The following is a 27,519-nucleotide window of genomic DNA, read 5'->3' on the forward strand; positions in this document are numbered from 1 at the left end:
TTCAGCAGTCGTTAGCAGGGTCATCTGCAGCCCCTCAGGGAGGGACTTAAAAGAAAAAGATTTGAATTGCCTTTCTCTCTTTTTATTATTTTTCCGTCTCGCCGCTGCACTTCTCTGTATGGGTCCGCCATAATTCCAACTTCCTGTCTTCAAGGCCTAGCAATATTCACCCCCCCCCCCCCCCCCCCCCCTCTATCCTGTTTGCGCGACGACAAATTCATCAATCAAAGACGAGGCCTTCCAAAAGCTTTTTATGGCTCCGATGTCATGCTTCTTATGCCACTGTCAAAAGTGGCGGCAGGCGCTTCTGATGCCACAGTAAGGCGGTTATCCTCTGCTATAATGCACTGTAGTGGTGGTCATACAGGATCAAAATGTGAGAAGAAATGGCTCCCAGCTGAAAGAGAGAAACATTTCTTCTTCTTCTAACTATTTTTGCACTAATATAAATTCCCAGTGAAATGTCTGGCGAAGTAGGTCAATGGGATTTAGAAAGTTTGTGCTGTTTTTTCTCCTCCCTCTCTCCTCATAGTCTCTTGTCAATGGAAAATGAGCAATGCGATTAGGAGAGGGGGAGATGATGAGCTGAAGAAGAGCAAGAGAGGGGAAGAAGGAGACAGAAGGCAGGCTGAGAGGAGGTTTGGGCCTCTGCCGGTCCCTTGCCAGCTGACTGAGACACCCAGACAAATAGGGGAGAGGGGGGTTTATCAGCTCCAGAGGAAGGGAGTGGCTCATGTCTCTTCATCTTGAAATTGAAGCAACAATCTAATTATACCATTTCTCCAGGGAATATGCATATGAGGGTAATCAGTAAATAAAAAAAGGTAATTATTTGCCAGAAGTCATACCCTTTGCACCTGTAAGCACTGCACCATATTGTGCTTTTAATAATAAAACACGCAATGAAGACAGTTTATCAGCATCTAAATTATTTAGTTAATTTATAATAAGTAGATGGATTTCACAGCTATGGAGTATTTCATAGTCTGTCAAAAAAATATAATGAGTTAAGTTTGGTCCAATACAAATGGGCCTCTCTGGGTAATTTGCCAGAATTTTCCTCGGGGTAAATCTCCGCCAGTGAATGTGATTGAATGTTACAATTAAACGTACTAATTCATTGTCAAAAGCAACTTATCTATACACATGATATATTTGGCGCTTAATTGGAGAGCATATTTAGAAATGGTTTCTTCTGTGGCTTTCTACACACCATTGCCTAATCAGAATAAATTCCGCCCGCCGTAATGAATTGAAGTTGAATATTCGTAGTTGGGCTATTAAAGAGACTGGAGGAGTGAATTATTTAAATGCTAATTAATGTTTTAAGCTTTCCAACCTGCAATAGGCACATATTATTCCTAACATTCACTAAGTGCAGGGGAACTTCTTGCTCATATTTCATTCCATCAATGCAGCGCTGCTTCCTGCATGCTACCTGCAGCCAGATTGAATCCATCAATACTGGAGACAGCTGGTGGAATTACTAATATAAAGTCAGCTGGGAATTGAGCTGAAACATGATTCAACCCCGCTTTAGTTGGGATTTTTCTCTCTTTTGAATTGTTGCTTTTATATTTTACCCTACAAGTTTTTTTTTTGCTTGTTTTTTAATCAGTTGTCCCCACCTGACAGGCTGCGTATAACATGTGTTTAGTAAATGTTCAGGGCTTTGTGGTGTGTCGCCATCATTCTGCTGAGATTTAAAACAGCTTGTGACAGAGCCGCAGATACGAGATGAACTTCATTAGCGTTGAAAGAGTGCGAGGTTTAACTTTGTGCTCAAAGCACCCCGCAAAGAGTTCCAAAGCGAGCGGCAGCGGCATTATTCATGTTTCCACAATAGCTTGTTATTCATCATAAGACAAAGGAGAATCTCACTCGGCGTGACATAGATGGAGGAGGGCCACGAGGGTATTACTCACATCTGTTGAGAGCAGTATGCACAGCCAACTGGATGTCACGATACACCGTGCTTATTAATGCAAACAAAGAATATAAATGATATTTTCCTTGACATCGGAGCATAAATATTAATTGTGTTAAATCTATGATGTATTGTGGTTAGGGAGCTGCTTTAGTTGTTTATTGTTACACCAACCGGGCTGCATTTTATTAATCCGAGCAGCACATCATGTGACACCAGATAAAGTGCACAATGAGCGGCTGAATAAAATCTGCATTTCTCTTTACTACCACAAGGTGGCAGTGTAGGCCAACAAACAGGAACATCAAACTGCTCTGCTTCTGAAAATCAAGTTGATTTTATCTGGCATTTTCCGTTAAGTTAAGTAAGCCTAAAACTGACTACAAATCCCTCTTTCACACACACCTGTACACACTTATATTCAATATGGCTCCTAAGCTTGTTGATTTGCAGTGCACTTTTCTCTTCTTCAGCCAGTATAAATAATCCTATACCACAGCATGCTCACAGAATCAACAGAAGGCCTCGGGTGGCTTTTCGCCTTGTTCACTCTTTTCTTCCTTTAAGTAGAGAGTTTGCACAGCTGTCCGGGGAACACAAATGGCGTTTCACTCCTCTTCCTGTGGCAGGACATCTGTTGCTTTCAGCTGGCTCCCCTTCTGAGGCCGCTGGAGTGTGCTTTATGCAGCCTGGCGGCATTATGATAACAGAGTGTTTGATCCTACCTGTGTGATAGGTGAGATGGTACAGGGGGTTGAATTTAAAAAGTATGACCAAAGGGACTGTGTCATTTATTTTCCTGTGTACTTCAAATACCATTAACTAAAATAAGCTAACATCAGTGTTTACTTAACCTTGAAATGGAAACTTACGGAAGGTTGTTCAGGTAGATTTAAGTCGATAGATAAGATTGCTATACATCAAATGTGAATGGACCAATGCAATTCATTCCAACAAATCCTTCTGCAGGTCTATGCAGCAGCTGCCTTTGGCCCACGTGTGTGGAACTCTGCATAAATACTGAATGTTATCCCATATAAATCGACTTAACACTCTTTAAATAAAAGGCACACTGTTCGGACAAATATAATGCAAAATCTGCTAGTTTAATAAGGCTGTACAACGTGGATTTAAAAAAAAAAATGTATTAAGTTTTATCTTCAAGATTGACCACATCTGTTTTTCGAGATGATCTTTGCATACTCCCGTCCAGACCGGTATATTGTTCGTTTTCGCTTTGCATCAGCAAAGTCCACATGGTACAATCCAAAACGGACGCTGAATCCATCCGCCCATTCGAAGTTATCCAGCAGTGACCAGGCGAAGTATCCACGGACATTAACCTCATCTTCTTGTAGAGCTACACACAAACACAGAGTAACAACTTGAATGAATAATCTGCAACAAGTAGCAAATATGCAAACTAACCAAAGGGTCTAATACAATTGTGTTAGCCCTAAATTACTGTTATTCATTCCAAAAGAAACAACAAATTCTAGAGGCTCAACAGATACTTTTTGATATCCTTGGAAATAATATGTACATAGATTGGCCAGATGGTGGTGCCAAAACAAACTTAACATCTGGGCAATAAATCCTGTATTGGAGTCTGGAAGTCAATTTATGACGTTTTCTTTGTTTGTTTTTTTCTGCCATTTCAAATGAAACTTATTTGTAAAACCCTTTAAGATCTCTTAAATGAGCCCTACCTAATGCAAGATTTATAAGAATGAGTCAACTTTGCCAATAGTGTAAATGTTGGTTGGTGATATGCAAAACAAAATGGAAGTAAAACAATTGTATACAACAGCAACCAATCTTTGCATCCTATATTTGTGAATCATGTATACCAAATTGCAAGAGCTAGATGTGTAACAGACCACATTTGAGCAGTCATTTCACTGGACTGACACCAAAGTGTTGGCTCATTTTAGAAAGGATTTCACTGTCATTTGCTCCATTAATGTGGACTGTACGACTGTGTGCTAATGGCATTTATCTTATTTCCATTCCAGATTTACCTTTAGCCACTTCTGCGATAGTGTCCTTGTAAAACTCTGCGCGCTGCACGTCCTCGGTCTGCAGCCGGCCCACCTGAGAGAAGCCGTTCTCTGTGACGTACACCGCTGGGTTGTTGAAATTGTTCTGGAAAGTCACGGGGCAAATATTGTCGTCAAACAAGGCATCTGAGTTGTCAGACATCCAGCGCGAGACAGATTGGTCCACAGTGTGCCGTTTAGCTGCTTTTCAACGGTGCCAAGATCAAACTAATGGCCTGTGACAAGGCACAACAGCAGGAAATTGCAATTGCAAACACTTTCAGCAAAGTAACTGTTTCATTCAATGTGACAGCACTAATGAAGCATCAATGTGTTTCTGGAGGTGTTAAAAGGAGATTACCGCATACAAAATCAATAGCAAGACACTAAACAAATGTCAGGGTGTTCTACTCGTTTGGCGGAAGGCGATTTGTCTTCTTGTCGGTCAATTCAGTTTGATGCCAGAAGAGAGAAAAATGACTTTACATTTCAGCTGATTGAATTCACACTCAAAGTGAGGGATGTGTTTGGGGATAGATTGTCGTAGGGCTGCACAATATATATTGTTTCGAGATAGGTAACACGATGTGCAAAAGTCACATGGATGATGTCGACCAAAAACTTTGATGTCATCTTGGAAAACTTCCTTCTTTCTTTTTCATACGCCAGAGGTGTCCAAACTACGGCCCGCGGTCCATTTTGAATCGGCCCTCAGCAAATTGAAAAAGTATAATGGAATATGGCCCACAAATGAAACTTGTGGTTGTCTTATATTTTACTTCTTAAATATAAATGTAAACATATATTACACAGTAGTATTCATGTGTTAATAAGACTACTTTTCAAATATATTCAGTCAATTCAAGAAAAACGTTCTAACATATCTTAGTTGATAAGAAAAAAGCCAAATTACATAACAAACTTGAAATACACCCTTTATATTTCTCCTTATTATAATCGATCTGAGGCTTCTGTTTTAAGGGATGAGCTGCCAACACTCACAAGAATCATTTACCTACATTTGATTGATTTTGCTAACTTATAACTGAACTTAGGCAATATACCTCTAGTGAGTGACCCAGTATATTTTTCTGTATGTGGCCCTCGGTGAAAAAGGTTTGGACACCCCAGTCATACGGCAATATTTTCTCTCAATATCGTGCAGCCATACTTTGTAGTGATGTGATACAGCAGTAGTTGTACCTTGATGTACTTGAGAAGTTTTCTCAAGCCTTGAGGCACAACAGCGAGCCAGGACACACCACAGATAGGCCAGGACGGGTCCAAAACTTCTCCTGCGTCTCGGTCGCTCTTCATACACAGCTTCTCTCCACAACCTCCTCCCTGCTTCACTTTACGAGACGTGTAGTAATTCAGCGCAAAGAAGTCTGCTGTGCCCAGAATGGCTGGCTCATCCTTGGAAAAACTGGGCAGTCTCGAGCTGTAGCCCGACTTCTCACTCTGAGCGTCGATAGCTGATCTCATTACTTCTGGATAATCTCCTGTTACAAACACAGGCCAGGCAAACCACCCGAGTGTGAAGGCGAGGAGGCGTTCAGTAGCAGCGATATCCTCGGCGCATCCTGCGTTCAGAGGCTCCAGCCAGTCGCTGTTGATGGCCAGAGACACGGCGCCCTCCTGCTGCGCCCTGTACAGAGAGTCGTAGCTGTGCCAGGCCATGGCGTGGGCTCGCAGCATGTTGTGGCCCACCAGGTAGGCGGCAGTCCCCGGCTCCTTTAACCCCGGGGCGTGGGTGCCGTCCTCGTGGCCCAGTTTGGCACACACGTAGGGCTCGTTGATGGTGATCCAAAGTTTGACTCGGCCGCCAAATGTGTGGAAGCAGAACTTGGCGTAGCTGTCGAACAGGGTCGCGGTACCTGCTGATTTCCAGCCGCCCTGATCCTGCAGAGCCTGAGGCAGGTCGAAGTGGTAAAGTGTGACCATGGGGGATACATTGCAGGCCAGCAAATCATCAATCACCTTGTTGTAGTACTCCACCCCTGTTGGAATCACAGGAAAAACTCACTGTTTCAATGCTTTTTGTACATCTGGAGTGGAAACCATGACATTTTGTAAACATATGATTCAAAAGGACATTCAAATTTGGTTCCTCTTCCTACGTCACATGCAGGCTTGGTAGAATAAGAGTATCTCAACCTACGATTACCTTTGCAATTCTTCTCAGAAGCCAATCAGAGCAGATTGGGTTATTTTAGGGAGCCTTAAAGGAACAGGCGCTAAAACTGAGCATTTCAGACTGAGGTTGCATATAGGTATATATTACGAGGAAAACTAACGTGTTTCTTTAACATTAAAAGCATATAAACGTGTTCTAGTAGAAACTCAAAAGAGAATTTGAACTTGAAAATTAGCAATATATGTCTCCTTTAAATCAGTCATCAAAACGTTGGTATCCCAGTATACATCTGGGACAAAACATAAAACTTGCTTAAGTCAGTTTTAAAACTCGACCAGACCAACTCTTGCAATATTGCAATGTCATAATAATGCAAAATGTTCAATGTAAATAAAAATGTTGAAATTGAGAAGTTTGGACTATTTATCAAAGCCTAAAACACATTTCTGTCATAACAAAGAGAGGAAAAGACCCTACCCTAGTGATGAGGTAACGCAGCACTGAAACCCTCAAATAAGCTGGTTCATTTGTGCTGTTTTTAATAAAAAATATGGCATGGGTCTAATGGGGATATGGAAATACCCTTTTGATTGACGTGTCGTGTGTTCCCGTCAGGCAGGAGGCGGGCCCAGGAGAGAGACAGACGGTAATGTGTCAGTCCGAGCGTCTCGATGCACTTCAGGTCCTCGTCCCACAGCTCGTAGCTCCTGCAGGCCTCATCTCCATTCTGCTCCCCAAACACTCGGCCCCCCTCGTGAGTAAACGTGTCCCAGATACTCGCCCCCTTACCGTCTGCCTGCCAGCCACCTCCATGCACACAGAAATTCATTTTCAAAACAGTTTGTCTGATGTTGACAAAAACGAAATCCCAGAAATGTTTCTGTTGGGACTTCAACTGTGTGTGTCTGTGGATTTCACTGGCTTGTCTATATTAGTATTCATTATTTAAATGTCAATGTAATGTTCCTTTTGTTACAGTCATCATGGTCTGTAGATGTACACTTATTATCAGGGTGTACCAAGAAGTCAGTCAAGTCGCTTCAGCTGATTCAAAATGCTGCAGCTCGTGTACTAACCAGAGTTAGGAAAAGGGACCACATTACTCCTGTTCTGGCTGCCTTACACTGGCTCCCTATAGAACACAGGATAGAATTTAAAATTCTTCTTCTCGCCTACAAAGCCCTTAATGGGCAGGCGCCATCTTACCTTAAAGAACTCATTATACCCTATTGTCCTATTAGGGCATTGCGTTCCAAGAATGCAGGGTTGTTGGTTGTTCCTAGAGTCTCTAAAAGTACAATGGGAGCCAGAGCCTTTTCTTATCAAGCTCCACTTTTGTGGAATCAGCTTCCAGTTTGTGTTCGGACGGCAGACACCCTATCCGTTTTTAAGAGTGCGCTTAAGACCTTCCTTTTTGATAAAGCTTATAGTTAGGGCTGATTAGATTCAGCCCCTAGTTTTGCTGATATAGGCTTAGTTTGTCGGGGGACATCTTACTTCCTCCTTCTCTCTGTCTATACCTGTGTACTCTCATGTTCCGATTAACCCAGCTTCCCCAAATTTCTTTCTTTTTGGTGTCTATATACGCCGGGATCCGGAGTCATGGATGATGCTGCGGTCCTGTGTCATGGATTGCGAGTCCTGGATCTTGAGTCGTGGCTGTGGTCCTGGATCATAAGTCCTGGATGGATATCCTCGTGGATTCATCTTCTTATTATACACACATGCATTTCCAAACATTTGGACTACCTATGTTGCAAATGTATTATCTTTTCAATTTATACACGGCATCTATTGCACGTCTGTCCGTCCTGGGAGAGGGATCCCTCCTCTGTTGCTCTCCCTGAGGTTTCTCCCAATTTTCCCTTTAAACTGTGGGGTTTTCTCTGGAAGTTTTTCCTTGTACGATGTGAGGGTCTAAGGACAGAGGGTGTCGTATTGTCATACTGATATTCTGTACAAACTGTGAAGTCCACTGAGACAAATGTAACATTTGTGATATTGGGCTATATAAATAAACATTGATTGATTGATTGAATGTAGATGTCAGTTAGTGTGTTTACACGTGTGTTTCAAGTTTGTCCATTGATTCTATACAGTATGAGTTGGTCAGACATCACAATGGTGAAGGTGTGTCACAATTGAACGTCACATGACAATTTAAAATACAATATGCATACAACCTCAGAACAATGGACCTTGCTTTGTGTGATGTGTGGAAACAATAATGTATTAACCCTGGTCTGGTGGACCCGCTGCCTTTTTGGGCTTCAATTCAACACAATCAAACTATTTTATGTTCAAATACTCAACAGATGTTTACTTCATCTCAATCACAAGCAATATAAACAGCATATATGGTTAATATTTTCCCTTTTACATTTGTTAGATCACATTAATGAATTAAAGTGCTACTCGTTTTTTTGCCCACTGACCGGCTGGTCCTGTGGCTCGTCTTTTTTTTGTAACTAGCTGATGCTCAATCTCATCCTCTCCGGGTACAATGGGTGGTCATTGAAAATGTGTTCTGACATATGTTCACAGAAAATGAGCCAAGGCCATTGAGTGTGGGTTTGAAAAAATTATTCATCATATCATTTTTCTTTAGCTAAATAATGAAAACGGGTCCCACAGACCCGAATACCATACAAGGGTTAAGTTAGTTATTATCATAATGTTCAGTTTGTGGTAACTGTTAAAATCCTTTTTTGATATTGGATTGTAATTTGTTAGTAAAGTTGTTCTTGACTTATTGAATGTGATTTTGCATCACTAATTGTCCAGCAATGATTTGATAACGTGTATTTATAAAAAAAAAAAAAAAGTTCTGGTCCCAACGACTATTTGAACTCTTTAAGTCTTTTTTGCAAGTCTATTCATTGTATTAAACTGCACAAGTGTTAGTCATAATAATAGCTTCACGAATCTCACGGTAGTGTTTACATACCTTCAATTTGATACGCAGCAGTTCCCGCTCCCCATGCAAAGTCTCGTGGGAACATGTTCCATCAGCGTAAGGACACTGAATCAAAGCAGTTCTAATGTATTTCACTGCGTTTTATTGAATGTATATGAATGTCGAAGATATCTTACTTTTAAACAGGTAGTTTTCGCGCAGTATGTGTCAACGCGGCCGACCAGGAAGCAATCCGCTATGTGACGTTCATGGAGCGTGGGGATTATCACGTACTTGATTTACACGTCAAGGTAAACCAAACACACACAAATACTGTGTTGTTCTTTCTCTTTGATTTGTTTTTTTGGATTACTTGATTAAGGTTGTTAAATAATTAGTCAATAGGTACTGTCTTGAGTATTTCTATTTATTATGTTTCATTACTGCGGGATGTAACAACTCGGAGGAAAACGTGAACGCAGCACCTGAGGCTTGTTTTGCATGCATGATGAGATTTGCATGCAAAAAGCTACTGCAAAGTACAGTTAAAAAACAATATTTTATCAATTATTATTATTATTATTATATAATTATATAATGTACAAATGAGCTACATAGAAACAGAATATAAAATAACATATAACATATTTGTTTTAAGATTTTTCAAGAGTCCACCTTTATTCATGTCCATTATGTGAAGTGCAGTGATAAGTGTAAAAGTATGTTTAGGATTCATGACAGCCGTTGATGGGGTGTGATGATGTGTCAGATTCAGAGTCAGTCAGATGGAAATAATCTATTAGTTTTAAATGATTGAGTAGGATCCACTGCATAACAACATGGTGACGTCTTCTATGCAGACATAAAAAGGTTAGAGGTTGCTCAAAGGTTGTCTTCCTGAAAACAAATAGACTAGGAGGTGAAAGCATAATGGCCTAAAGGCATATGTTCTCTGTCCTGTGATCACTTCAATGCTATCCTCTGGTCCAGTTTTCTATAGAGTGAAGGGACCCACTCGACCTGATCACAACAAAGAAAATGGATGTTAGCCAAAGGGCAAACAAATCCTCGCCTGCTAAATATCCTCCTCATATAACTACACAAACACACAATTTGATTTTTGTTATTTAATCTTTCACTGCTATTGTGTGTACAGCAAACAAGACTACACTTGTTCAGAGGCATACACAGGAGAAGGCCAAGGGATGTATTCAGATACATTACTTTGTTGAACATAGCTAAACAACAGTGTTTAAGTAGTCAATGTTATCCAAGTATACAGAAGTAATGATCTTAAACAAAAATATATTGTATGAAAAAAGTATTTTGGGACATTTGTATTCATATTCATATTAGCAGCATTCTACTGTCTCCAATGGTTGTTTACCTTATTTGAAGTATGGTATGAGAATTGAAATATCGGCTTTATTTCTATCATAGTTGATTTTGTATAATAAATCTTATGTGAATACTTCTGCAAAGTGAATGTAATAGCGCAGGAATGCTGTCAACTTTATTGGCATCCAAGTAAAGTAATAACGTCTACTCGAAGAGGTTATTATTAACGACTGTAAAATAGATGTATGGCAGGGGAGTCAATATAATGGTCATCCAAAGTGAAGAAGACGTAGCATAAAATGAAAGTATTCAAGTTAAGTATTGCTACCTTTAAAAATGTATTACTAAAGTAATTGAATACTCCCCACTGAAGTAGCAGTAACGGTACAACCTCTATGGGTACAACCTGAAATGTCCCTACCGAGAACTTTATTTTGAAAAGCTGACCGGATATGGTTTTTATTTCAGAGGGACTTGACAATGGTGGAGCCCGGGGCAGAGCCACTGAGGAGGAGGACTCGAGCTATGAATACTTTCCAAAGACGATGTGGAGTTAAAAAACAACACAACAACTGAGGATATTCTTCTTTAAAGCGACGTAAAGCTATTTTTACTTTGTTTTTTCCCGCTTTTGCTGCACATTTTAAGCGGAGAAGTTGTTGTTTTTGTGTTTTTTTCCATTCCTGAGTAATTTCCTGTGGGAAAAGAAGAGAGAGGGAAAGTGTATCGCTTTTGTTTGGATTTATGTAACGTTAAAAAAACTTGGAAGTTAAAGTGTGGGTTTAAGAGAAGTCTGGCTTTGTTTCCTGACGTTAGTGCGGATAACCTGGGAGTACTCCTGCCGCCCTCCGTGGAAAATACACCCGGACCCACGCTATGTGCAACAAAGAAACCCTCTCAACTACTGCACAAGTTATTTAGTAACCAGCGAGCACACTCCGCTTAAAATACACGGATTCGCACAGTTCCAGGAAATGGGAATAACACCGGGATGGAAGAGGAATTATAAATGAGTCTTGTGGAAAAACAAAGAAGGATACAGAGAGAGAAATGGAGGAGGAAGGCTGTCTGGAGCCAAACAAGATACACTCTGTTTTATCTTAACAAAGCTCAGCTCCGCGTTTAGCAGCGAAACATTTCCTGTGCCCATGCTGCGGTGGTTCTCTGTGTGAACATGAAGGTGGATGTATTGCGGTGGTTTGTGATTTTGCTGCTCGGTGGAGGCTGTGGAGGTTCGGCGGTAACATCTGATTGCAAACCATATGAAGAGCGCTCCAAAAGCGGGGGGAAGAGCCTGCCGTTCGACCGGAAAGTGGTGTGCAGCAACATGGAGCTCCATCAGGTGCTCCCCCCGGACTCCTTCCCAAACAGGACCGTCACCCTGTGAGTTTGCATCCATTTCACACAGTTAAAACACATTATTCTGCACCCTGTAACTGTTTCACACTGAACTAATGTCTGCAAGGTTTATTACTAAGGTAAAAAGGTCAGAATCAGGTTTATGACCAGGTAGGTTTGTGCTTTGGTGTAAAATGTTGAATATACAAACATATTTGGAGGTATGAGGTTGCAAAAAAGTACCAAACATATACTTATTAGAACAATTTTAAAGGTATGTATGTCCTTGTTGTATTCTTCTTTTCTCTATATGTTTTATACATTTTCAAAAGAACAGATCTGTGTTGCTATCCTTCTCTTTGGTGTGTTAAAATCGAGAAATAAATCAACACTTTCCTCTAAACCATATTTAACTCAAAAAAGAGACAGAGGAGAAATGCATTCACAGAGAAGTAACTAAACCACTCACACTAAACAAATAATCAGACAAAGTCACCACCATAATCTTGTGTTTACTTGTAATCTGCATGAAGAAAGCATTATAAAAATAAGTAATCTAAGACCAAAACTACTTATTAGTCAACAGAAAATTCATTAAATCATTACCTATGATGTAGGTTGGGCTATGAGTGAGTCAAAAACAGACAAGATTCATATATGTTAATGTCATATTCACAAAAGTCCATGTTAAATGTTGTTGTTGGCCATGAAACTGGCTGTTAGGTGTTCCCCAAATATGGTGTCTTCAAAAAAGTTAATGTGGTGTCACTACAGGAATTTGCACATGTATTTGTGAGTGGTCTTATTAGCTACATGTGTGTATAACTAACTTCCTTATCATCTATCTCTTGAGTTAAAGTAAGGAAAACATGATTAATATGGCTTGACACATACACTCATTTGTGTCTGCTCCTTGTCATCCATAGATCATTCTCTCACAGCTGCTGCATACTGTGATGGTGTAAATGTAAACCCTATGTAACAGTAACCGCCTGTCTTCCTGTGCTGATTCTCTCACAGGCTGGAAGATATTTAGTGCTCAGACAAGACACTTATGTTCTACCTCCTAGGCATTTTAATAGAGACCAGAGCTCATTAGCTGAGTTAATCCTTGCGTTTTTTTTCCACTTGGCTGAAATACACACTCTCGGCTGGGGTTAGATTTAGACTGTAGTACTTTTGTTGACAGCACACCTCAGTATCATGGTGTTTTAACGATGTTTGAGCTGCCAAAGCATGCACAAATGCTGCTTTCAGCCCCCCAAAATGGAGATTTCCTCCTTTTCCTGCTTTTTATATCACATTTAAAGACATTATTTGGACTTGGAGTAATTGGAATGGGCCTTTTTGTGGGATTTTCTGACCAAACTGAAGATTAATAACATTATAACTGCCCTCTACAAACCAACCAAAAAAAGACCCAAATTCAAAGCTGTGCACTTGTGCTTTGTGGTGGTGAGCCATGGGAAATCTGAGAATACCAGGGCAGGGTGCAAGAGTAGAAAAGCAAATAATAGACTCCGGGGAAGGAAAGGGAGAGGATTGGCTGCTAAGTTAAGTGAGCTTGCATGTTTTCACCCGTTTACCACAAACCACATGTGTATTACTTTGAAGCACTTTTTAGAGCAACAGGTTCAAATCTGCTTTCCAGACAAAATGGTTTTCAGTATTCAATACAATCGGAGAGACTTGCTTAAGTTGGATAACCCACAAGATAAATATTGTTTCTTGTCATGATTACACCATTGTGGCATGGAAACCCAGACACGTTGATTTGCAGGAATACCATGTATCTGATGTGGAGTCTCAGCAGGGACATTATTAAACTTTTAAGGGTTACATTTAAAGTCATCTTATCAGTAACTGGAGCCAACATTAGCCGAGTGGGGTGGAGCTGAACAGCTGGCATCCACTCAACTAAGTGTTTAGACCTGTCAGTAAAACAGACTATACCTCTCTTTAGGACTAATGTTCCCTGTAAAACAAATTCTCTCTCTGAGTTCAGTATACTCAGTCTTTGCTTTTATATAGAAGAGTATTAATCAGCCATTAGGAGTTTATTTCAAAGCTCGTTCCTGTTGTAATGCCTCTCTATTCAGGAGCTGACTGAAATCTGAGATTTGGCAGTTTCCCACCAACGCATAAATGCAACACACTTCACACTGTTTTAAAGAGATCTTTGAAGGTCTGGATCAAGCAAGTCTCATTAAAATTAATAACCATACAATACTTAAATACATGGGACCATTAGCTGCCTAGACTGTAAGAACGTTTTTCCATGTCTAAAATATGAAAAAAGGGATCTAATTGTTGGTAGCTCTTGCATTTTATTAAATTCCCCATTACCTTCCTCTTGACAGTCTGGAATAACTTTAGTATGTCCTTTTTAGATATTTGTAGAGTCTGAAATATTCCTATCTCTTTTAGCAGTGACGTGCTTTAACGTAATTTAGTTGTGACAGCGATGGATACGAGGTTCCACATGATTTAGCATCGAGCTAAAGCACTGTGATGTGGCCTCCAAAGAACAAGAAAGATGTAATTAGAGAGCCCAGACAGAAAGCGACTTCCAGGAATTCCTTTCTGCCTTTTCATTTAAACTTCTGGACATTTGTTTTCATTAATTGTAGGAAAACAACAGAACTGTCTTCCTCACAAATCCCTGTAGGCACGAGCAACAATGAAACGGCTTTTTATGTTGACTGCACAGTTTTTGCGTGGTAATTTATGACCTTTAAGATTGTCCCTCTCAGTAGGTGTGGTGGTCCTTTTTTACAACCCTACACACACACACACACACACACACACACACACATTGTCTTTTGATGGAGTTGACCGTGGCTGATGCACAGCTGGTCTGAACTGGAATGATCTGAAGGTCTCAGCTGCTGTCAGAGACTTTTCTGAAGTTTGGAAATGACAGACCATTCCTTCTACTTGTTAAGCCTAAGCAAACCTCACCGTTTAGTTTTGCTCACTTAGTGTTAACGCATTAAATCCTCGCTGTGAATTCACTAAATCTGTTTTTTTTTTACTTCTACTACTCGACTACTTCATTTACATTTTTAAATCACTATACAAAAAACAAATACTGCTTCTGAACTTTACTCCTCAATTTAGGCATCCTTGTATTTCCCTAATGTGTTGATTGGTAGCAGTATTAGGGCTGCACGATTTGGGGAAATAATCTAATTGCGATTTTTCTGACAGATATTGCGATTCGATGTGCGATTTTGTTTTTAAGCGACCCAACGGAAGTTTATTGTAAAATGCGGCCATAACAACGGTTAGGAAGGCCGTATCAACGTGCTCCCGTCTCTAGCACCCCTACAGCCCGAGCTACGAGTGAAAGAACTAAACTTACATGAAACTTCCGTTGGGTTGCTTTAAAGTCAAGCTTCAGTTTAAGATTCACCCTGTAATAGAAACATGTGATGGAGCATTACTTACCTGACTCAGATGGTTTGTTTCACCAAACCATCTAGGAAAGCTCCATTGGAAGCCATTTGGAAAGGGCAGGCACTTTCAAAAATACTTGGCATGGGATTGGATCAATCTGTCTATCGCCTTCTGGTGTGTCCCGCACCGTCGTTGCTTTTCGGCACATTTTCACACCTCCCGCGGCCGTTTCAACATGTTGAATCGGCCGCGGGAGGTGTGAAAATGGCCGCCAAAGGAATCACTCTGATTGGCTGTTGCCTCTTTTGAATGACGAATACACACTACCGCTGCCTGCTGGTAAGAACAGTTATTGCCACTCGTCGACTGAAGTCTTTGCGGTGTGTTCGTAGGCGGTCGGCGGGCAACATAGCGGATGTAAAAGTTGGGACATAAAAGTCGGGATGCCTTTGGTGTGTAGCGGCCTTTACTCTTCAGGGGTTTGGAATCTACTGAATATACAATTTTAACCGGGCTTTATAGAGGAAGAAAAAAGAGATTTGAAGCACACTACTCTTTAGTGAACGTATTGAACCACTGCTCTCACATGATGAGTCTTACCGTGTTCTTTATTTAACAATCTGTACATGAGCACAGTTAAGTAGCTATGGTTTTACAACTTATCCCTTAGATAGATAACATGTAGATATTCCGTACAGCTCTGCTCTGAATTCTTCTCCGTAGAGGAAAATGAGTGAGGCATTCCCCACATTCGTGCTCTCCAAATGATACCGCATGCCAAAGTAATCCGAGAGGAAATGACACAAATGTGTTTACAGCTGGCCTGTCCTCTCATGTTAGTGTGCAGGCCTCGGCTAAAATACGACGGCTCGCACTTAACCTTTGCCTTACATGGAGTTATAAATCAGGAGCCGTCTATATGGGTGTGTATATGAGCGTTTATTTCTGTTTATCTGATTTAAGTTTCAGCCTACACACATGCGGTGCAGACGGGAACTGACTATATTTAAGCTTTCTGCACTCACCCAGCTCATATGTCTTTACAGGTCTTGCTTAGTGTAATCAGGATCCTGTTCACATGAGCACCTGGGTTGGACAGTGCAAATAAGCGCACCTGGTTTAGCTTCTACAGAGCAGCACAGGATTATTGTCAGGAAGAAAGCAGGGATTTCCTCTTTAGTGCAGGGAAAAGCGTGCACAATGTGATGACCCTAACCCTAAGTATACGGTCCTGTTTCTCAGCCGACTGGCATTTAGGGTTACATGTTGTTCCCACCTGGTTCTCCTTTTGGATTTCAGATCTTAAGACGCACCGGTTAGGAATGCATGATCATTCCTTTCGTCAATCATCTCCTCCTGTGGTTGTTTGCTTCACCATTAAAAGCCACTACGTCAATCGGGGAGTCCTTGGTGCTTTGTGTAACTAGACGCCAACGGTCATACCTGTCCTCAGAGGATTTGTTTTAGTTTTTCGCATTGCCCTAAAGAAATGTTCCTGTATTTTCGTAGTAGTGGCCGCACATTTTGTCAGTCCACACACAGCCTTACATTTGGCAGACTTGTGGAGATTTGACTTTGCCAGGTCGAGTCAAGACTCATATAATCCCGGACAAACATTTTGAGTTTAGTGCGTAGACATGAGGTAAGGCTGTGTAATGCTTCCTCGACTGACTGTGTTAAGTCTGCTTTTATCCTGCTGTTTGCATGGTGGATCATTGTTCTATTCAGCCAGAGTGTGCTCTATTGGCTCGGTTGAATGTTGAAAGAGGATATTGCCAAGCCTACAGGAATGAAGGGGCAATAACAGCTTGTATGACGGGTTAACTTTTTTACATTGCAAATGAATCTCTTTAAAGAAGTTAATATTAGCTTTTTTACATGGAATCCACTACAGAGTTACTACCCGTTGGTGCACATTCTCAAACTAAATCCAAATACCGCAGCAACATCTTTGGATTATTAATGGAACAAGAAAGTGTTGGATAACCACAGGAATGACTTTGGCAAGTTGCAGCACCTCAGCCAGTGGACTCTTTTTCCACCTGAACTGAGGCCCACTTTTCCATCCACCACATTCAGAGGAGGTCACTCTAGAAAGAATTTTATGAGCTCAATCTGAAACTTATTTGAAAACCTGTTGAAGGGTTACAGCTCTCCGCTTGGGAGTTCTTTGTCTAAAAGCCTCCCTAAGCATAAAGAACGTGTTGAGAGAGCATCAGTTGGATTTGTCTCTAAAGTGCTGTGCGCCTGTGAGGGGTTGGTGTTATGGCTGGCCATTTTTCCTCCTACTTAGTGTTTTTTCTGAAGTGAAAAAGAAACATATTTACTCATTGGAAGGAAAGATGAGATTCAGGCCAAAGGCTTTAATATGTCTCTATTACTCAGAGTAAATATTTGGGTTTTTGGACACAGCTTTACAATAAATGTCGTTGGGATTTATAGCTTCTGTATCAGGAGACAGGACGTGAGGTTTGGTAGGATCTCCTTCCAGCTTGTTCATGGCCGGTGCTTTAGCAGGTCTTATCTATGCATCAAGATAAGAGACTCCCCTCCTCCAGGGTTCGAGGCCTAGCCTGAAGAAATTCCTTTGACAGTTCTTCATTCTGAGACTTCAGGCTGACGTCCAGAGACAGTGTAAGGAAGCAGACGGCTGGATACACGTCCTGAGGGCGGGGTAGAGTTGTTAAATGACCGCAATCTATACCGTTTTGACACTTTGTTATGTATATTGCTTGGATAGTCGGCTACAATATTTCTTTCTGTGAAAAAACTCAATTGTGCAATTCCTGCCAAGCAACTTACTGAGGTCACACTCCTGTCATGAGGAAGAGGGAGGGACAACAGCTAGTGTGGGAGGGAGGGGGGAGCCGGAAAGAAGGAGAGCTCATGACTCTCTGGAGAACTTTCTGTCAAAGCTATATTTTGACGACCTGTAGATTCAATGTGTATTTATGCAGCCAGACTCCCATCCATTCCATGTTGTTTAAAGATCATAGTGTGTTCTGTAAACCTAATTATATAACTTTCCTTGAGGATTAAAAGTCTGTGTGTGCTGTTTGTAACCTCCTATAACGCACAGTCACTTTAGGTAAAGGCTTATTTTTCACCAAGTTGTTGTAATGTAGCTGTTTTCTTGCCCCCTTTGTACCTCTGAAAATGGGCTTATGGTGTCGTATAAAAAGAGGGATTGTCAGGCCCACACTAAAGATTACAGGTATGATGCAAAGGGGGCTATCTGCCTCAGGTCATTTCTATTTTGCGGCTCTCGAAAGTCATCTCTTTCAGATCCTTAAACTGTAGGTTTGCAATGTAATTATACTGCAGTATAATTTCATCGTTAAGTTTTCTGAGCATAAAGGGTCACAATGTTAATTTGTCTTGTACATCAGTTGCCAACACTCATTATAAGCTTCCCTGAACTGCAGTTTATGTTGTGTGAGATGTTTCCGTGCTCTCCTTATATTATGTGGATTGAGTGCCACATTCCTTATTTTTCACACAGGCCTCCTGGTAAAAGCATCCCATTGGTATTCTAACTATTCTTCAATATAAATGAGACTTCTGTAACCTTAATATTGGGAGGCCCACCGTCTCTGCCTATATCATCAGATCATGTGTACACAGGCAGGGGTAGAATTTGCAGCCTTGTACATCGCCCGTGTTTTTAACATCTGCCATTTCAGCATTGAGGAAGCCTGCAGAGCACCGGGCGGGGAAACACAGGAACCGTTTGTGTGCACACTCTCTCAGAGGGACAACGAGCGCAAGCTGCAAATCTCCAATGAGTCTGTGCTGTCCAACCCTGTAATAAAACAACCCCTCAACACCCCGTAATGACTCCAATATGGCCCCGGGTTGTGGGTGCAGCTAGCATGTATGTCACCTACCACATCCCGAGTCCCAGCTGGCCAGAAACATACGCTAACCACAAGTCGTTGCTTTGGGTTTCTGCAGGGACGTAACAGGGCTATTGATTCTCCAAATCCTCTGGGAGTAGTTTGTGGAGAAAGCCGGAAACTCTCGGGAAACTCGGGCACAGAAAGTGGAGCTTTTACTTTGCAGCTTGGTATGCAGCAAATCAGTTTGTGCTGAATAAACCGGATCATAAAATCGAGGTTTATTACCCAGGAAGAAAGCAATCAAGAATTCACACTTGTACTTGATGTTTTGCAGTGATAACGATTAAAACAATGACTTATTTTGTTCTAGAACAGGATGTGTACTTGTTGCATGTTTTGAAGGGGTGTGGAATATTACCTCAGGTTGCCTCTTATTTTGCAAGTAACAGGCGGATACACAAATTACCGCACAGTTCAAATGTTTTGAATAATAATATAGTGTTATTTTGCAAACAGAAATGACACCTAAGCCTTTATTCATTTGGAACCGCTGTGGAAAGTTGAAATCAATATGTCCTTGAAAGAAATGACATGCATGTGTTTGGGGTGGGGTCAAATATATGATACAAAAGACAACAGAAATGACGTAATACCTTGAGAACTTCATTCACATGTATTGTTCGATCTTCTTTGAGTTTAAACATATTTTTCTCTCCACAGAATTCTGAACAACAACAAGATTCAAGAACTCCGAAATGGATCCTTCTTTGGATTGTCTACATTGGAGAAATTGTAAGTATAAAAACCATAAATGTGTTGTTTTCCAGTTTGCCAGTGCCTCAGCTTTTGACATTGTTGACTTAGGATTTAGTCAAATAATAGCCGTAGCTTTAATAAGTGATGTTTTCCATCGCTCACAGTCACAGCAGATATTAAGGTTGAAGTCAAGCTCGGGCTTGTGGAGCAGGAGGTTTATAAAACACACAGTGGCCTCATGCCAGTGGAACATGCAGGTCATAGAAAATGAGAAGGCACAGCACTTAGCCTCGGTAAAGACTATCAGTATATGGAGGAAGATTGGAGATGGAACTAGAAAAGGCTAATTATAGGAGCAGCCCCGAGTGATGGCTGTTGTCTGCCTGGTGACACACTATCAATACACAGCTGCTTGTTATTCTGGGGACGGGAACACATATAGGACACCCTAAGATACATGTAAACTAGTCTTCTAACACTGGGTGTAAAGTATCAGGGCCTCATTTCAGAATAAATATCCTTCCAATTCTTAACTCAAGTTCCCAAAAGGACTGTCTTCCTATTACAGATACTATTTCTAAAATCATGGTTGTGTCATATTCTATGTCAGACTCCCTATCTTAAATGTATCCTGAGTATGACTGTAAATTAGTTCTGTCTTTCTTGCATCTCTGTTTAAAATGTACAAATAGGCAACTTTAGATGAACAAGCCATGATCAGAATACGTTATTTATTCTCGGGGGTAAAATAAGATTTCATGACAGTTGCTCAAATAAAAAAAATGAGCTAAAAAAATAAAATGTCAAAAATAAAAATGTATATAAACATGTGATATTAGTAGTATTTGCAATAAAAATGGCAACAAAATAAAATGGATACCAATTTCTACATTATCTACAGCTCTCGCCTAGCTTGCTTGCTAACATGGATGAAAACATTTGCTAAATTCCTGTACTAAGATACCATTTTTTTTGTAAACTGCAGTTAGGACTCAGGAGACATGTTTCTGTTATACCAAATTCCCAAGTGTCATTCCAAACATGAGATAAGACTTCAGACTTCCAGACCCCTGTAATATATCTGGAAGGAAAACCTTTTATTTTTCTAGATAAAGACTTTTATTAGCATAGTCCTTTCTGTCCCTTGAACAGCGGAAAGCTGTCCTCCATGTCATGTGACCCTGTTTTTCGGAGATAGGAATGTCATTACTGGTGTTTCCTTCCTATAGAGATCTCATGAAAATGGCTGTGGACCTGCACATATGGGCTGTGTGTGATTTATCACTGTGGAATGGCTTCATGCAGATAAAATAACCAGACCATTAATGGCCCTGCTTTTACCCAAGGCTACACTAACACATGACTGCATTGATATGGAATTCTAAGAGCATGTTCCCCCCTGTTCTACTCTCTATGGTTGAAAAGACCTGAAATATACAACGGTATGAGATGATATCAGCCACATTTAGCCTTGTTGTATCATTTCAGAAAAAAAGATTTAGGTTTAAATATGCTCCCAGTCATCGTATTTGCAAATTTAGTTAATCACCGATTTATTTTCTTCTTGACATAACGTCCTGTTTTTCTGGACCAAACTCTTTTTATATGGTTGTCTTCATTTAATTAAATTTGAATGACTCCTGTTTAATAATCCATCCATCTGCATAGCTTGTTCGTATATTTGCTGCAGACAATCCCCCACTGAATCCAATGTTTTTAGAGCTCAGACCGACTAGATTAACATGAGGCTGTGTGTTCGTGTCAGGAAAAAAACCCGCTTTGATCCCTCTCCCCTCAGTAAGCCCTTCAGGCACCTATGTGTGTTCTTTCTGTGAATGGCTAGTGGATTTGGTTGTAAACTCGGCCGTTGCATCATTCCACAGACAAGTTTACCTCCAAAGAGCAGCTTCCTTTGTGTCAGAGACCCCCGCCCTCAGCCAATGAGGCGAGATCACTTGATGTCTGTCCGGCTTTTGTCATTGTAATGAAGCCAAGCCGAGGCCAGAGGTGCCAGCAGTACGAATCCCAAACACACTGAAGCTTCTCCCTCCCTCCCTCCTCTATATCTTGCCTCCCACCCCTTCTTCCTCCAGCTTTCCCCCCCTCCTTATTCCACAAAGAAACTCTCCCTCATTTGGCCCTCCTGTATGCAGCCGGCTTTGAGTCCAGAGAGGGGAGAGAATTGATTTTGCCTCTGCGTGAAATTGCAAAGTAACTGTGGAGACCGCTGTGTTTTGTCGGGGGCCAAAAGGTGCCCCTGCTTGGAAATAAGCCACACAGAATCCCCATTATTACTCTGCTCATAGAAATAGCCGCCAGACTAGGCGACCGTCACATGCTAATTCCCCTCTAAATCCGCTGCTGTGGAGGAATGCTCATTGTGGAAAACCGAGCAGGAGAACGGCTCCAGTGTGCCCTGTTTCCTGAAGAGTTGTTTATTCATGACTTGTGGAAGGAAGTATGGTAACAAGTTGCGCATAAATATAAAGATAGTTTGAAATGGATACTGCAATTCTGCTTTTAGTTAGTTCACATCTGTAGGGAGGAAACTGTTAACATCGCTTGACTTGTTCAATCAGTGTTAATAAAGCAAGACTGTGTTTAAAATGCAATATTATTTAAACAAATGACAATTGAAGTCATATGTAATACAGTTTTAAAGAATAGGAACCAGGTTGAAAGTCATAATTTAATCAATCTTTGGGTGATGGGAGAACTGGTGTGTTGTTTTAAAGCTTCTAACATTTGACTATATTAAGTTATAATATATTTAAAGGCATGAAAGTAAATATTTCGTTTTTTGACATGTTGTTATTCAAATAACGCCCATTTGGAAATGTGCTTTGATTGTGTGGTGAGTTGGTACAGTAGACTGGGAGAGTTTATTTTTCTATATATTTATATAATTGTTAACCTATAACCATCTGCCACTTTTTGCAACTGGAAACCTCCATAGGTTCTCCATAACCCTCCACCAGAAATGATGCCAAAACAAACATAATGCCCATTCATCTTCACTCCTGAAAAGCTCCTTTGAAAGATTGCTTGTGTTCCCGTAGAAATGTGAGCAGCTGTGAAACCACCCTTAGGTTGAGGAACATTTCTGAAACATTCTGCCAGCTATTTCACTTTGAGCCCGCTGATAAAACCTGGCTGCATGTTTCCCTGGCCATAGATTTCAAAAGGTGCCAGGTCATGTGTGGTCATGTGTCTCTGGAGTCTCTACTTCTGTTATGATGATTAGGCACAGACTGGTTTGCTCTAACTCCACATGTTTCATCCACAAGTGTTTCAATATCAGAGCTGCAGTGTGTGTGGCTAGTTTGACTGTATGTGAAGACCACCAGCTGGTTTCACTGTGTATCTTTGTGTTTTATTTGAAGTACAGGCAACAGATAAACATTAAGTACACAATAGTATGATGAGATGACAACACCGGCCCATACAAAAAATGAAATAATTATAATATGACAAAACAGATAGGATGCCTTCAACATTTCGTATAAAAGAACAAACACACACAAGATCTGCAGATACATATTTCTTCTTTAGATCTAACTTTGGTCCCATTTCTTGAATGAATTGTGGCGATATTTTTTCAAAAAGAAATTGGCTTTCGCAATACATTTTTTACAAAGATTATATTAAGATATCTTTTGATTTAGCTTTAAAAATAAGCATTTTACCAAACAGAAAAAATATATTTATAAAGTGTGACGTATTCATATGTCCTTCTTGTTAATGGAACCTTCTAACAACACAACTTTATTTGCTTTTATTTTCCTTTATCTGTTTGTCATCTTGCAATTTACTATCTAAATAGTTATCACCGGAATAAACCGTATTTAATTTCATCTTAATGTACAATATTGAATGATACATTATTCATTTCTACAATGTAGCTTACAGTGGGGCAAAAAAGTATTTAGTCAGCCACCAATTGTGCAAGTTCTCCCACTTAAAAAGATGAGAGAGGCCTGTAATTTTCATCCTAGGTATACCTCAACTATGAGAGACAAAATGAGGAAAAAAAATCCAGAAAATCACATTGTCTGATCTTTAAAGAATTTATTTGTAAATTATGGTGGAAAATAAGTATTTGGTCACCTACAAAACAAACAAGATTTCTGGCTCTCACAGACCTGTAACTTCTTCTTTAAGAGCCTCCTCTGTCCTCCACTTGTTAACTGTATTAATGGCACCTGTTTGAACTTGTTATCAGTATAAAAGACACCTGTCCACAACCTCAAACAGTCACACTCCAAACTCCACTATGGCCAAGACCAAAGAGCTGTCAAAGGACACCAGAAACAAAATTGTAGACCTGCACCAGGCTGGGAAGACTGAATCTGCAATAGGTAAGCAGCTTGGTGTGAAGAAATGAACTGTGGGAGCAATTATTAGAAAATGGAAGACATACAAGACCACTGATAATCTCCCTCGATCTGGGGCTCCACGCAAGATCTCACCCCGTGGGGTCAAAATGATCACAAGAACGGTGAGCAAAAATCCCAGAACCACACGGGGGGACCTAGTCAATGACCTGCAGAGAGCTGGGACCAAAGTAATAAAGGCTACCATCAGTAACACACTACGCCGCCAGGGACTCAAATCCTGCAGTGCCAGACGTGTCCCCCTGCTTAAGCCAGTACATGTCCAGGCCCGTCTGAAGTTTGCTAGAGAGCATTTAGATGATCCAGAATAGGATTGGGAGAATGTCATATGGTCAGATGAAACCAAAATATAACTTTTTGGTAAAAACTCAACTAGATGTGTTTGGAGGAGAAAGAATGCTGAGTTGCATCCAAAGAACACCATACCTACTGTGAAACATGGGGGTGGAAACATCATGCTTTGGGGCTGTTTTTCTGCAAAGGGACCAGGATGACTGATCCGTGTAAAGGAAAGAATGAATGGGGCCATGTATCGTGAGATTTTGAGTGACAACCTCCTTCCATCAGCAAGGGCATTGAAGATGAAACGTGGCTGGGTCTTTCAGCATGACAATGATCCCAAACACACCGCCCGGGCAACGAAGGAGTGGCTTCGTAAGAAGCATTTCAAGGTCCTGGAGTGGCCTAGCCAGTCTCCAGATCTCAACCCCATAGAGAATCTTTGGAGGGAGTTGAAAGTCCGTGTTGCCCAGCGACAGCCCCAAAACATCACTGCCCTAGAGGAGATCTGCCTGGAGGAATGGGCCAAAATACCAGCAACAGTGTGTGAAAACCTTGTGAAGACTTACAGAAATCGTTTGACCTCTGTCATTGCCAACAAAGGGTATATAACAAAGTATTGAGACGAACTTTTGTTATTGACCAAATACTTATTTTCCACCATAATTTGCAAATAAAGTCTTTAAAAATCAGACAATGTGATTTTCTGGATTTTTTTTTCTCATTCTGTCTCTCATAGTTGAGGTATACCTAGGATGAAAATTACAGACCTTTCTCATCTTTTTAAGTGGGAGAACTTGCACAATTGGTGGCTGACTAAATACTTTTTTTCCCCACTGTATGTGCATATTGCATTAAAACCTTTGAATCTTGAATTGAATTAAAATAATCGAGATCAGGATCATTATTTTATGCCAGTTACTTTCTGAACTTGGAAATCAGAGCTCATACTGTTTTTGTGTTGCTTTCCTTTGATTCTTAACAACTTGAACTCCAAGCAAACGTGTACATGAGAGTAAATGAACTTTAAATAATTGCACTGAACACGGCGGTCTCTCCTTCGCTCTGAAGGTCATGTAAGGATGTTTTTGATATCCCCGTCCTGCCTTCTCATTATTCTCTCAACGCCCCCTGCTCACATCAAAAGCTTTATCGAGCAGCGTGCTTTTTGTACGGGACTTATCTGTGGCCACCTCCCCACCTTCAGATGACAGCTCCACCACATCAAACGGGCAGAGTTACCCAGAGGCCTTTGTGCTGCTTCAGGTGGCGAGTGTAATGAGTGACTGTGCAGGTGAGGCTGCAGGAATGTGTGACCGCGAGCCTTTGAACCTCAGAGAGCTGAGCGCCGTCAGTGATGCAGCTGGGGAGGCAGTGGGTGGAGGTGACGGTGGTCTGATTGTATAAAAAAGAAATGTGTGTGATATTCTCCACTGTAAACATATTATTTTGAGGTGTTGCTGTTATAATTACTGGGATTGCCAAGAGTTGGTGTAAAGATAGTAATCCAAGTCTTTCCTTCGCACTTTCACTTGTTGCCATGTTGATGCTTGCATGAAATGTCAGTCTCTGGTTTTTATGTAATTTAGAATATTTAAGCATCAGACTGCATGTTACTGAACATCTGCTCATATTTCCTTGTCTTATGCATCCTATAACCTGACATGTTTGCAAATAATGATTGTTTTACTCATCAGTGAGATACCAATCATTCCCTCTAATAATCGTTTATGGTACAAATGTCCGTAAATTGCCTACAAAAATGCTCCTCACAAGTTTCCAACGCCAATTTCCAGATCTCTGAATATTAACTTTTGTTCAGCAGATACAGTTTGATTTACTCGTGAAATGTTCTCTCTTTTCCCCACAGGGACCTGCGGAGTAACATGATCAATCGCATTGAGCCTGGAGCTTTCCTCGGACTGCCGGCACTCAAAAGACTGTGAGTAGTGGAGCTGTGTCTTTAATGTGGTTTCTGCAAAGTGTTTCCGTGCCCTACATTCACACATTTAGCCCCTCTGGGATGTCACTGAGGTGTTCTTTTAATATTGCAACCAAATGAGCTGTAAATCAAGGTTTTCAAAGTGAGTTTAGAGTTCTTGCTTTCCTTATTTGCTATGTAAGAATAGAGGCTTATGAATAGTGTGAGTGAAGATTATTTGTCATCTTTCATTTACATTTTGTGCCGTTTTCTTCCGATTCAGTCAAACTTCACATCACATAATGAAACGTTGAATTAAGTGTGTGGCTGTATTCGTTATTATTACATTTATTCTGGCGTCTCTCAGCGTTCACACAATCCTATATTGTGTTCAAAGCAGCTGTTGTTTTGTGTCCATCAATGCAAAGAACTGTGTGTCTTCTAACTGGAGTGTATCCAGTGTCCATAAGGGAGCAGGGTCCAGCGGCGGCGGTCCATTTTCTATTTGCTGCTGCTTGTTGCCTCTGGGCTGCTGCCAGGGAGCACTGCATGAGGCCCTCCATACTTTCACACACCACAGGAGGAGAAGCAGGCGGATATCTAAAGCTGTGTGTCTATGAATGTTATGTGACGTTGATTCTGATATGCCCTGTCCTTCTGGGACGTGGTGTGTAAGAGTGGGAGGTCAGATTGTTTCAGTTGTCTGTTTTTCTTTCTGTTTGTGTGCATGAGAGAGAGTGAGAGCGCAGCATGAATTGGAATCACCCGACAGCTCCCGGCGGCTGCCAACACAAACTGAGCCTGGCTGCTGCTGTGGAGCTAGACAAGAAGGCGGTCAGCCCCCCCCCCCCCCCCTCATCCTCCTCACTGCGTACTCAGGCCTGCCTATATGTCTTCTGCATATTAAGCTTTCCATAAAGACTTTCCTCATCACCACAGAGTGATCTGTAGCCTCACATGGACGATGTTTGTTCCAGTTTGGTTTCGCCTCAGGATAACAAAGTTGAATTGGCCCCTCCGCCCGCCTCGGTTAATTTCAAAGGGTGGTTGTCACTCACCGGAGTGAAAAGGAGGGAGAAAAGAGGAGACGAGTGAAGGAGAGGAGGATGAGGTAGTGCTGCTGGACCATGGGAATGTCAACACTGAAGCCAGACATCAGAGCTTGGCATCCGCCGTTACACTTCGCAACAACGCTCGCCAGATTTGGAAAACGGGAGTTGAGCTAATTATCAGAAAGGAGGTTTTTGTTGTTACTT

At 41.0% G+C, this 27,519-nt stretch overlaps 2 protein-coding genes across 3 annotated transcripts in view; one reads left to right on the plus strand and one right to left on the minus strand.

Annotated features, from left to right (window-relative positions):
• Positions 1-3,014: 3,014 nt before the first annotated feature.
• gba3 (glucosidase, beta, acid 3) lies at positions 3,015-9,268 on the minus strand. 2 transcript variants are annotated; one of them, XM_079670329.1, is made up of 5 exons: positions 9,051-9,268; positions 6,686-6,910; positions 5,170-5,966; positions 3,949-4,072; positions 3,015-3,287 (listed from the first exon to the last, which is right to left on the minus strand). In XM_079670329.1, exons 1-5 carry the CDS (start codon positions 9,103-9,105, stop codon positions 3,088-3,090), a joined length of 1,401 nt encoding a protein of 466 aa, XP_079526455.1. In that variant the 5' UTR covers positions 9,106-9,268; the 3' UTR covers positions 3,015-3,087. The 2 variants fall into 2 exon arrangements, with proteins under 2 accessions (XP_079526455.1, XP_079526456.1); XM_079670330.1 differs by lacking the exon at positions 6,686-6,910.
• A 1,525-nt stretch (positions 9,269-10,793) lies between these two features.
• adgra3 (adhesion G protein-coupled receptor A3) overlaps positions 10,794-27,519 on the plus strand; it is a 31,234-nt gene continuing 14,508 nt past the window's right edge. Inside the window, exons 1-3 of the mRNA XM_079670328.1 lie at positions 10,794-11,720; positions 19,634-19,705; positions 26,213-26,284. Of these exons, the coding sequence (XP_079526454.1) occupies positions 11,512-11,720; positions 19,634-19,705; positions 26,213-26,284 (353 nt within the window). The 5' untranslated portion in view covers positions 10,794-11,511. The remainder of the gene's footprint in view (positions 11,721-19,633; positions 19,706-26,212; positions 26,285-27,519) is intronic.

Source organism: Notothenia rossii (genome assembly GCF_949606895.1).
Source record: "Notothenia rossii genome assembly, chromosome: 3".
In the NCBI taxonomy this organism is placed as follows: domain Eukaryota; kingdom Metazoa; phylum Chordata; class Actinopteri; order Perciformes; family Nototheniidae; genus Notothenia; species Notothenia rossii.